General features: G+C 41.5%; 1 protein-coding gene across 4 annotated transcripts in view; it reads left to right on the forward strand.

The window, feature by feature from the left end:
* Nucleotides 1–12,101, forward strand: part of EOGT (EGF domain specific O-linked N-acetylglucosamine transferase) — a 41,659-nt gene that overhangs the window by 11,987 nt on the left and 17,571 nt on the right. For all 4 annotated transcript variants that reach the window (XM_061396428.1, XM_061396431.1, XM_061396430.1 and 1 more), the window contains exons 8-9: nt 3,551–3,657; nt 7,494–7,597. In XM_061396428.1, coding sequence (XP_061252412.1) covers nt 3,551–3,657; nt 7,494–7,597 — 211 coding nt within the window. The remainder of the gene's footprint in view (nt 1–3,550; nt 3,658–7,493; nt 7,598–12,101) is intronic.

Raw genomic sequence — 12,101 nt, forward strand, 5'->3', positions numbered from 1 at the left:
ATTGCATTGTGTATATGTGGTACAATGTTATTAAATAAACACATTTGAATATTATTAGTACTTCCATGCATTCTTTATTTTTTTGGATGTAGAGCTCAGTAAAATTTATATCATATGTTTAGATAAATGTAACCACTGTCACAGTCACTAAAGAAACTGTTCATCCTAGAAACTGTCATGCTTCCCTTTATAGTCATACAGGACACTCATAATGTTCATTTTCTTTCTTTTTGGTGAGATATAGTTGATATACAATATTATATAAGTTTCTGATATATAACATAGGGATTCACGTTTTTTAAAGGTTATACTCAATACTTAGTTATTATAAAATATTGGCTGTATTCCCTGGGTTGTACAATAATACTTCCTTATAACTTTTTTGTATCTGTTTGTACCTCTTCATCCCCTACTTCTGTCTTGTGCCTCCCCACTTCCCTCTCCCACTTGTAACCATTAATTTGTTTTTTGTATCTGTGAGTCTTTTTTATTATATTCACTACTTTGTTTTATTTTTTAGATCCTACGTATAAGTGATATCATACAGTATTTGTCTTTCTCTGAGTTATTTTACTAATCATAGTACCCTCCAAGTCTATCCATGTTGTTAAATGTTTTTTTTATGGCTGAGTAGTATTCCATTATTTGCTGTTAACTGTTGTTCAGTTGCTAAGTCATGTCTGACTCTTTGCAACCCTGTGGACTGTGGCATGCCCAGCTCCCCTGTTCTCTGTTATCTCCCAGAGTTTGCTCAGATTCATGTCCATTGAGTCAGTGATGCTGTCTAACCATCTTATCCTCTGCCACTCCCTTTTCCTTTTGTCTCTTGTCTTTCTCAGCATCAGGGTCTTTTCCAATGAGTCAGCTCTTCGCGTCAGGTGGCCAGAATATTGGAGTTTCAGCTTCAGCAGCAATCCTTCCAATGAGTAGTCAGTGTTGATTTCCTTTAGGATTGACTGGTTGGATCTCCTTGCTGTCCAAGGGAGTCTCAAGAGTCTTCTCCAGCACCACAATTTGAAAGCATCTATTCTTCAGTGCTTCCCTGATAGCTCAGTTGGTATACAATTTTCCTGCAATGCAGGAGACCCCAGTTCATTTCCTAGACTGGGAAGATCCTCTGGAGAAGGGATAGGTTATCCACTCCAGTATTCTTGGGCTTCCCTGGTGGCTCAGCTGGTAAAGAATCCGCCTGCAATGCGGGAGACCTGGATTCAATCCCTGGGTTGGGAAGATCCCCTGGAGAAGGGAAAGGCTACCCACTCCAGTATTCTGGCCTGGAGAATCCCATGGACTGTATAGTCTATGGGGTTACAAAGAGTTGGATGTGACTGTGACTGAGCGACTCTCACTTTCACTTTTCAGTGCTCAGCCTTCTTTATGGATCAACTGTCACATCTAGTATTCCATTCCATATGTATATGATCTTCATTATCCATTCATCCTTTGATGGACACATAGGTTGCTTCCATATCCTGGCAATTGTGAATAACATTGCTGTGAACATTGGGGTGCAGGTATCTTTTCAAATTAGTGTTTTCATTTTTTTCAGATATATACCCAGGAGTGGAATTCATGGGTCATATGGTAGCTCTATTTTTATTTTTTTGAGAAAGCTCCATATTGTTTTACACAGTGGCTGCGCCAATTTACATTCCCACCAACAGTGAATGAAGTTTCCCTTTTCTCCACATCCTTACCAGTATTTGCTATTTGTGTTCTTTTTGGTGATAACCGTTCTGACAGATGCGATTTTGATTTGCGTTTCCTGGATGATTAGTGATGTTGATCATGTTTTCATTAGTGATGTTGATCATCTTTTCATGTTGGCTATTGGTATGTTGTCTTTAGAAGAAATTTCTATTCAGGTCTTCTGCCCATTTTTTAATTGAGTTGTTTGGTTTTTTGATGTTGAGTTGTATGAACTGTTGATATATTTTAGATATTAACCTCTTATCAGTCATATCATTTGTAAATATGTTCTCCCGTTCTTTAGGTTGTCTTACCATGTCATTGAGGGTTTCCTTTGCTGTGCAATAGCATTTGAGTTTACTTAGGTCCTATATATTTATTTTTGCTTTTATTTCCTTTGCTTTAAAAAGAGATCCAAAAAAAATATTGTTAAGATTTATCTCAAAGAGTGTTCTTTTTTTTTTTTTTGAGTGTTCATTTTTTATGTCAAATGTTCATGCAAAGCAAAATGTTCAGGAAAACTGTTTTTCACAGATTTATGTGGCATATTAGAGTTTGCAGTGCAAGATCTTACTTCATGTAAGAGACTTTTGGAGTAGGCTTTTCTATTTTCTAGTGGGCGTTTCTATTCCTAGTATACTTTGATATCTAAGATCCAAAATCAAATATTTGATATTTGTTTCCTAGTATCTTTTGATATCATGATAGTTCCCTAGGGTATATTTATGTTAATTATTTATTGCTGTATCATAACTTACTCAAACATTTAGCAGCTTAAAACACTGAACATTTTTTATCACACACAGTTTCTGACAGCCAGGATTTGGGGGTAGCTTAGCTGTGTGGTTCAGGCATAGCTGGGCCTGTAGAATCTGTTTCCTAAACTCACTCATGTAACTGTTATCTTTAGGTTTTCTTCTCTGCTTGTTGGCTACAGGTGTCATTTCTTTACCATCTGGGCCTCTCCCTGAGGCTGCCAACAGCCTGGCAGCCGACTTCCCCCAGATCATGTTGTCTGAGAGATAGCACGTGTAAGCATGGCCCAAAACGGAGACTTCAGTCTTTATATTTATACCCTAATGGTTACACCGAAAGTGACCACCATCACTTATGCCATATTCTGTTCATTACAAGTGAATTACTAAGTCAGCTCACCCTCCAAGGCAGGGGATTCATCTCCACCTCTGGAAGGGAGGAGTATTAAAGAATTTGTGGACATGTTTTTGAAACCACTGGAATAAATATTTTAGCGTTATGTGTGTTTTAAAAGGATCTCTTTGATACTTACGTCACATATAGTCTCAAAGATAAAAAGTTTACAAATGATCTGTAGGTTAACTTGTGATTGTCTTCTTTTGTATGGAAGAAAATTGTACCAAGTGGCTTCAGAAGTGGTTTTCCGAGAAATAGAGTTTTCTTTATTCTGGTAAATGTAGTTGTCTGCAGTTTTTCCCAAGGTACTTGGTAAGTCTTGGAACGCTGTCTTTCTCAGAATCCAAAAATGTTCTCTGGGTCAGTGTTCCTTCTGAGCCTTGCCAGACTGCAAGCAGCCTTTCTGAATCTTTCCACTTTACTGGTAGATTTTTTTTGCCAACTCTCTGTGGAAACTTCTTCTTTCTCAGAAATGTTCCTAGTTGCTCTTGCACATTAGACTGAAATTTAAAATCATTTTTGTTTCTTGTCTCAACATTAAAATTGATATCAAGCTGCATAAGTATTAGTAAGTTTGAGAAGTTTCACATGTGTTTATGAGTATTTTCTGGAAATAAAACTCACCTAATGAACAGATCCTGAATTACAGTATTGCAACAAGAGATCCAGGAGGAGCCCTTTGAAAGCATCTCCTGATTCTTAATTCCAGGTTTGCGGAGCTACAGAGCTACACTGAGCTCAACTTCAGACCTGTAGAAGATGCTCAGTGTGACATTGTTATTGAAAAACCAACCTACTTCATGAAACTAGATGCAGGTGAGAAGTTAATTTGTCTATTTTATTTATTGGTTAATGTGACTTTGTTCCTTTTTATTGATATATGTGTTCCTATAACTTTGGGAAGCACTTCATGGCAAATACATGGGAAAAGTGGAAACAGTTGTAGATTTTATTTTCTTGGGCTCCAAAATCACTGCAGATGGTGACTGCAGCCACGAAATTAAAAAAAACACTTGCTTCTTGGAAGACGAGCTATGACAAACCTAGACAGCGTTTTAAAAAGCAGAGACATCACTTTGCTGACAAAAGTCCATAGAGTGAAAGCTGTGGTTTTTCCAGTAGTCATCTACGGATGTGAGAGTTGGGCCATAAAGAAGGCTGAGTGCTGAAGAATTGATGCTTTTGAATTGCAGTAGCTGGAGAAGACTCTTGAGAGTCCCTTGGACAGTAAAGAAATCAAATCAGTCAATCCTAAGGGTAATCAACCTTGAACATTCATTGAAGGACTGATGCTGAAGTTGAAGCTCCAATACTTTGTGAAGAACTGACTCATTGGAAAAGACCCTGAGGCTGGGAAAGATTGAGGGCAAGAGAAGAAGGGGATGACAGAGGATGAGGTGGTTGGATGGCATCACCAACTCAATGGACATGAGTTTGAGCAAACTCCAGGAGATAGTGAAGAACGAGGAAGCCTGGCATGCTGCAGTCCGTGGGGTTGCCAAGTGTCACACATGACTTAGCGACTGAACAACAGTAGCAATGTGACATTGAACGGTAGATTTACTTTTTGCTTTCTTCTCTTGAAAAAGTGAACTAATTTGAACTTCCGACTGTTTTATGTTCTGGTGTGCTAGAAGAAACTTTCACATCATTGTCAAATAACTCTGAAAATTGAAAGATGAGTGGAGAAAGCCTGGGTACCCCTTTTGCAACTAAATTTACCCCATGTGGCTTCTCTAACCCCTTGATTTAGCTGGTGGTTCAATAGAACTTTTTAAAAATTAAGAGCCCTGTATGCAGTGTAGGTGGGAAAGGAAGGCCCGTGGCCTCTTCAGGTGGACTTTCTGATACTGTCTCCATGACTGAAGCTAACCTGAAATTCTTTTGGAAGTTAGCCCTGGCATATATTCTTGAAAAAAAAAAAAAAAGTTAAAATTATTGTCCTGTTTACAGTTAAAACTTCTAATTCTCTACATGCAAGCACAGCTTTTGCTTTGTGAACTTGCTGCCCTGGAGAGAAGAAACACAAATTGTATCTGATTATCCTTCTTATTACAAGAAATGGAGATTTCTGTGCCACACCACATTCAAATTCATGAGAGGCTGGGCTTAGGATGAAATATAGAGAGCCCCCTGTCACGAATATTTCAGAATTCCTCTAATTTATTGATCATATTTTTAATGTGCTCCACCTCCTGAAGTCGTAATTCTTATATGACAAAGCCTGAGGTTCAGAAATCAGACAGATTTTAGAAATGCGAGCAGGTAAAAATGTTGTGTTCAAGGTCCCAACACATTTTTAAAATACGCAGATTAAAATGGAGCAAAGAAAACACTGATCTGTCTGAGGAAGGGTTGAACATGTGCAAATGGTTGAATTTATGTAGCTACTTATGCAATAAAGGATATAAAGTTGGAATAATAGGCTAGGGTAGATCTGCATCCTTTCTTTCCTGTGTTTATAAGTCTGCCTTTTTCTTCCAACTTAATGCCATCAGCCCACATTCCTTCTCATATAAACTCTTTTTTTTTTTAAAAAAAACAGGTGAGCAAATCTCATAAACATACATCAGTTTTTGCTCTTTTTTAAAAAAATAATGTATATTATTTTATTTATTTATTTTTGACTGTGCTGGCTCTTTGTCGCTGCATGGGCTTTTCTCTAGTTGTGGCAAGTGGGGACTACTGTGTAGTGGCCGTGCCCAGGCTTCTCATTGGTGGTGATTTCTTTTGTTGTGGAGCACAGACTCTAGGGTAGTGCAGTGGGGAGAGGGGGAACGAGGAGGAGGGGTGAAATGCTTTAGGACTTGTGGCTTATGGTCTCTAGAGCCCAGGCTTAGTTGCTCCGCGGCGTGTGGGATCTTCCCAGATCAGGGATCGAACCCATGACTCCTGGATTGGCAGGTAGATTCTTTTTACCACTGAGCCACCAGGGATGCCCCCATATTAACCCTTACCTTGAGAAAATGAGCATTCCACAGAATAATACTCAAGTGGGGCCTGTTTCTTGAGGACAGAGCCTATGTTTTCTCCCTCTTTTATAAATCCTCCTGGCACCAATTGCTGTTTTGTGCATTCGGCCTCCCTCAGTAAGTGCTATGAAGTTGCTGAACAATTCATGAGAAGCTAATGCAGGCTGTGTGCTAATCTGGGAAAAGGAGACGGCTTGTCATAAAACATCATTTTTCTTGTTTATTCGTCAGTGTGCTCTTTGGCAGGCTTTTTCTGGGTGAAAATAAAAAAGTCCTTCCAAACATTCGTCTAAGATACTGGTCTAAAAAGAAGGGAGTAATTTTTTTTTCTTTTCCTTTTCCTTTGTTGAGATATAATTGACATCCAGCACTGTTTATGTTGAAGGTGTACAGTGTAATGACCTGACTTTTATAAATGGAGTCCTTTTTCCTCTTAGTTTCTGGCACACAGTGTTATTATTTGCTAGGAAGGAAGTCAGAATACTTTATGATTTCTGCTTTTGAAAGTCTCTGTTTATGTTTTAACTGACATTTCCTTTAAGGTGTCAGTTCTTGGGATTTCACCCCATTTAGATTTATACATTTGTTTCTTATGAATGGCAGAATTAGGAACTTACAAAGAGCAGCACCACCCTCCCCTTTCCTCTTTGACCCAGCACGCTCCAGCTGGTCGAAGTTTTCCCTCGTGCCAGGCACTGGGCTATCTCTTTTAAGTATGTTACCTAAAAGCTGGCATCTAAGTATATTGACTTCCTATTTCCAGTAGAGAAGCTGAAGCTTTGGAATTTACAGACTTACCTGAGAATGTTGCTCATAATTCAACTTCTTCTTCTGAGTCCAGAGTTCTTACACTTTTAATTAGGACATGAGATTTCAGCTCTTTAAATGATAACTGGTTACTGTTTTCCCAAGAAGCAATATTATAAGTAGTGATTAAAAGGAGAAAAAGAGACAGGAATGAAAAATACCAAAATGTTAATAGTTGCCATCATTGCCAGTACCATCATGAGCAGGTGTCGATTGATCTAAAAAATTTTTTAAAAATAAAAGACCATAAAAATAGTGATTAGTCTTAATGGCTCTATAGTTCTCATGTTGATTTAAATAAGCTTCTGTTACTTTTTCTGGGAACTTAATCATCATATATTTCTTAGTGTGTAAGGAAAAGGCTGGAGAAGGCAATGGCACCCCACTCCAGTACTCTTGCCTGGAAAATCCCATGGACAGAGGGGCCTGGTGGGCTGCAGTCCATGGGGTCGCTAGGAGTCGGACACGACTGAGTGACTTCACTTTATTTTTTCACTTTCATGCATTGGAGAAGGAAATGGCAACCCACTCCAGTGTTCTTGCCTGGAGAATCCCAGGGACGGGGAGCCTGGTGGGCTGCCGTCTATGGGGTCACACTGAGTCGGACACGACTGAAGTGACTTAGCAGCAGCAGCAAGGAAAAGGCATTCCTAATTTCACATGATTGATTTGAAAATGAATGTTTGAGCATAATCAGTCAACTGAGGACAACTTGTGTATGATCATTTTATGTTTAGAAAATTGTTAATTTTCCACTGATTCATTTCAGCTAAAAGTCTACCATACTGTAAGTAGATTGGGTAGAATAAAAATTGTGTAATCATTTTTTTGGGGGTTAATGGACATGAATTTCTTTTTTTCTTTCAATCCTAGGTGTTAACATGTATCACCACTTCTGTGATTTCATCAATCTTTACATCACCCAGCACGTTAACAATTCCTTTAGCACAGACGTGTATGTTGTGATGTGGGACACGGTAAGTAAGCACTGGCTTTCTGCTTCAGTGCTGTCTTTACCTTGCTCAGTACCAGTTTGACTCTGATCTTATGTAATAGAATTTTCTAAGATGCACACACTTACATTTACACATGTACACACACATATTCATGCATGTGCAGATGGTGTGAATGCGTCTGTGTGGATGAATTTACGTTGTAGGTATACATATGGCTGGGCGTCCCTGGTGGGTCAGTGATAAAGAATCTGCCTTCTAGTGCAGATGTGGGTTTGATCCCTGGGTCAGGAAGATCCCCTGGAGGAGGGAATGACAGCCCACTCCAGTATTCTTGCCTGGAGAATCCCATAGACAGAGGATCCTGGCGGGCTACAGTCCTTAAGGTCACAAAAGAGTCAGACATGACTGAGTGAGTGAACCACAATCTCAATACATATGGGAAGATGCACATGTTTTTGAAGTTTAGAATGAGGTTGTAGAAGCTTGCTTGCCATGCTTTGAGGAGGTCGAGCTCAGAGTGCCTCTGAGACGAGCATAAAAGATCATCGTTCATTACATTGTGGTCCCTGGGTGGGGAGAGCCTGCCTCTGTTCACAGGCTGGCCTCTGGTGATCGGCATCTGTTTTGCTTCACTGCACCTTCCCTGTTGCTTCCTGCTGCACGCCAGGTTGCGCCGCATGTATCTGAGTGTTAGGCCTGCATGTAGCTACACGTGTTGAATCACAGCTGCTCTGGGCTTGTTTTTAGTGCATCTTTTCTTCCCTCTTTTCTTTCTTTGCCTGCCTATCACTTGTTTTTTTTCCTATAGCTGGCCCTTCCATTGGGCAAGGTCATCCCAAAGTTGCCTGGTACTCTCACCTGTAAAGTGGGAGAATTACAGTATCTACCTCAGTGTCGTTTTGAGGATAAAGCATATCATGTGCAAACAGTCCCAGCGCCTGATCCACAGCACATGTGCTCTGAATGGTAACCGTGACAGTGGGCTGGAGAACACATGGTATATAGTGTGCATGCGAGAGGCTGCCTAACCTGGGAAGTGGGAACACCCACCGAGAAGTCACCTCAGGTTCACCCAGACGCTCCAATGCTCAGGACGCTCACAGGCCCCCCTCTTACCCCAAGTCTGTTGAGAAGGATGGTTCAGGGGAAATACAGCTTGCTGGCAGGGCAGCATTAGGCACTGCTTCTCAGGACTCCTTGCAGCCTGTACAGCACAGGTCAGGTGCAGGGAGACGTGATTCCCCCTGGCACAGGTACAGGTCCCCCAGGGCCAGGATCTTCTGAAACAACTGCATTGGCCACGCCACCAGGATCCTGAGAGGCAAGCCAGTTACAGGAGTCCTTGAGCTCTGTCCCCTCCACACTCAGTGTACCCGTCAGGTGTCTTAGAATCACAAGCCATGGCCCCTAGCACACGGTGGAGGCATGCTGTCCAGTTCCAGAGGGCAGAGCTGCACTGTGAACTGAGGTCAGGTTGTCTTGCAGAAGGGGAACTGTTTTGCTAACACTTTCTTTGCTGATAGGGGGCTGGTAGCAGAGCTGTGATGAGAGGTTTCATCATCACGGCTCCCTAGCCCTATAGTTTGATTTCAAGCCTGATGAGAACTGTTTCTAACATTTTCAGCAACTTAATGGTCACTTTTTGCTTTCCTTTTTTGTATGTGTTTTCACTTCCCTCTTGTGTTTCAGTTTTGCTGCCACACAGTTCTATTTCTTAGAAATGTTTTTCTGAGCAAAGGGATCTGCTGTCCCTTTGTTTCCTCTTTTTGTATATGATTGTGGTTTCTAGGTCCCATGCACAGACTCCCTGTAGCTCTGAATGATTAACTCAGGGTTGTTGTGGTTTTTTTATTTTTCATTTGCATCTGATGTTCTCATAATGCTCACAACTCTCGTGGGCCAGGGTTTTTATTTGTTTATTTTAGAGATGAGGAAGCTGAGGTGGTAGTATTTCTAAGACAACACAGTTGGTAAGGGGTGGAGTCAGGGTTCCTATCTAAGCAGTCGTCCCCAGACCTGTGCCTTGCAACCACAGTGCTTCCTCGTCTCCCTGTACTTCCCTGAAGATCTTGTTAAGTTGACGGAAAGTTTTCCAGAAGCTTCCTTGTATCTCGTTGCATGCTTTTCTGTGTCTTCCTCTAGTGGAGTAAACTAAACTGAGCCAGCGTCTACAGCCTCTCCCCTTCTCTACGCCTGCTGGGGTGGAGTGAATAAAGTGCGTGGCCACCTTGGGGCTCCCCAGTTACTCAGTTAATGGGACACATGATGTTCGTGCAGCCTGACCTCGACTGCCCTGTACTCACAGAGTGCATTTAGTCGAGCAAGTTGGCCACCCTGATGTGACCTCCTTCCTCTGCTCCTCTCTGTGATCCATTTAGAACCTGTTTTCTTGGTCAGAGAGGGCTTTGCTCGTGGCTCAGTCAGGGTCTCAGGACAGGCAAGTACCAGGTTGTGTCAGAATCGAGACCCCCAGAAGCCTGTAGGGAGGATGTGGGTGGGATGAGGTGTCCTGTGGCTGCCACCTGGTTCTCTTTTGCTGGAGGCCCCCAGAGACCTGTAGGGAGGTTGGGAGTGGTGGTGAGGTGTCCTGTGGCTGCCACCTGGTTCTCTCTTGCTGGGAAGGCCTTGAGGGAAGCAGCTCTGCCACCCTAGGCTGACATGAGTTGAACCCCGCTTCGGTGGATGGTGGTGTTCTGGAATCAGTCTTTGTGGCCCTGGATGAGCTATGTGCCCTGAGGAGGAGTTGGGAGCTGGTGGTGATCTGCACTTCAGATCAGTTTACAGACTCTCCCCACAAGGAAGCGTCTGAGGCCGCCCGTCTCACCTGCACAGAGCTTGGCAGTGTAACTGCTGACCTGGAGCCACGCACCCGGGTCACTCCTGCAGACGCATTTCTGGCAGGATTGCTCTTACACAAGGAGCACCAGGGGGCTTACTGCAGGCTTTCCGCCTTTCCTTGTGCTGAGAAGTGTACTAGAGCCTTATTATTACTATTTTTAATTATACAACTAAGACCAAGTTATAATGAGTTCAGTGAACCCAGAAATATATAAAGTTTTTTTTTTTTTTTTAAGTTTCCTTTATCTCCTCGAATTCCATTTCCTTTGAAGGTTAATTGTGGTTAGCATATGTGAGAATCCATTGCAAGACTTTATTTTAATAAATGTAAACACATCTTTATACAACACTTATACAAGGACTTACATTAGGATGTATATATATATATAATGGAGAAGGCAATGGCACCCCACTCCAGTCCTCTTGCCTGGAAAATCCCATGGACGGAGGAGCCTGGTAGGCTGCAGTCCATGGGGTCGCTAAGAGTCGGACACGACTGAGCGACTTCACTTCCACTTTTCACTTTCATGCATTGGAGAAGGAAATGGCAACCCATTCCAGTGTTCTTGCCTGGAGAATCCCAGGGACAGGGGAGCCTCGTAAGAGGCTGTCTGTGGGGTCACACAGAGTCGGACATGACTGAAGTGACTTAGCAGCAGCAGCAGCAGCAGCATATATATATAATGTGAAATCACTCAATCGAGTCTTGACTCTTCGACCCCATGGATTGTAGCCCACCAGGCTCCTCTGTCCATGGGATTCTCCAGGCAAGAATACTGAAGTGGGTTGCCATGCCCTCCTCCAGGGGAGATCTTCCAAACCCAGGGATCGAACCTGGATCTCCTGCATTGTGGGTGGATTCTTTACTGCCTGAGCCACCAGAAATGCCTTAGTGCATGTATTTCCCTCTGCCCCTACTCTGAACACATTTAATTTGTTTCCAGTTCTTTGCTCTTTACAGAAATTCTGTCCTGAACATCTTTTTCATATACATGTATCTTTACACAGTCATCCTAGAATTTCTGAAGGGCAGATTCTTAAAAGGGGAATTTCTAAGTCATAGATTGTCTTACATTTGAGATATACACAGGAGGAAATTTTATGTCATCTTAAGACTGTACAAATATTCTTCAACATAAGACTGGAAAAGTCCCTCCTTCCTCTGTGGCAAATCATTTGAATTTGAGGGATGTGGAAAAAGAAGCTTCTCGAGGTGGTTACTACTGAATAACACATGCCATCTCTGAAAAGGGACCAGTCAGGATCACTGTATTTTATTATTAAATTTTACTTATTTCATCTTATTTCATCACAAGTATTTTATCTCAGGAAACTGCCTAGAATCACTTCTTTAATTACCCTTTATTTATTATTGAACCAAAACAGGAACATGTAATTTTTGATGGTGTTGAGAAGGGCCTTTATTAGAACAGCACTGGAGACCCACTGAAGCAAAGAATTTTTATTTTTTTATCTTCACATCTAACAGTTCTCAATACCTTTGAAATGACTCTAATATGTGCAATATAAAATTTTCAAAATCTGAAAAAAAAAGAATGCTGTAAAGATAAAAAGACATGGACATAATGAATATCATGTGTAACCAGCTGGAGACCTTGAATGTAACCCTACAGTGTGTATTTCCTATTTCTTTTGGCTGAGTTTTTCCATCTAAATTCTACCATTT

Source organism: Bos javanicus, chromosome 22, assembly GCF_032452875.1.
Source record: "Bos javanicus breed banteng chromosome 22, ARS-OSU_banteng_1.0, whole genome shotgun sequence".
Taxonomy (NCBI): Eukaryota; Metazoa; Chordata; class Mammalia; order Artiodactyla; family Bovidae; genus Bos; species Bos javanicus.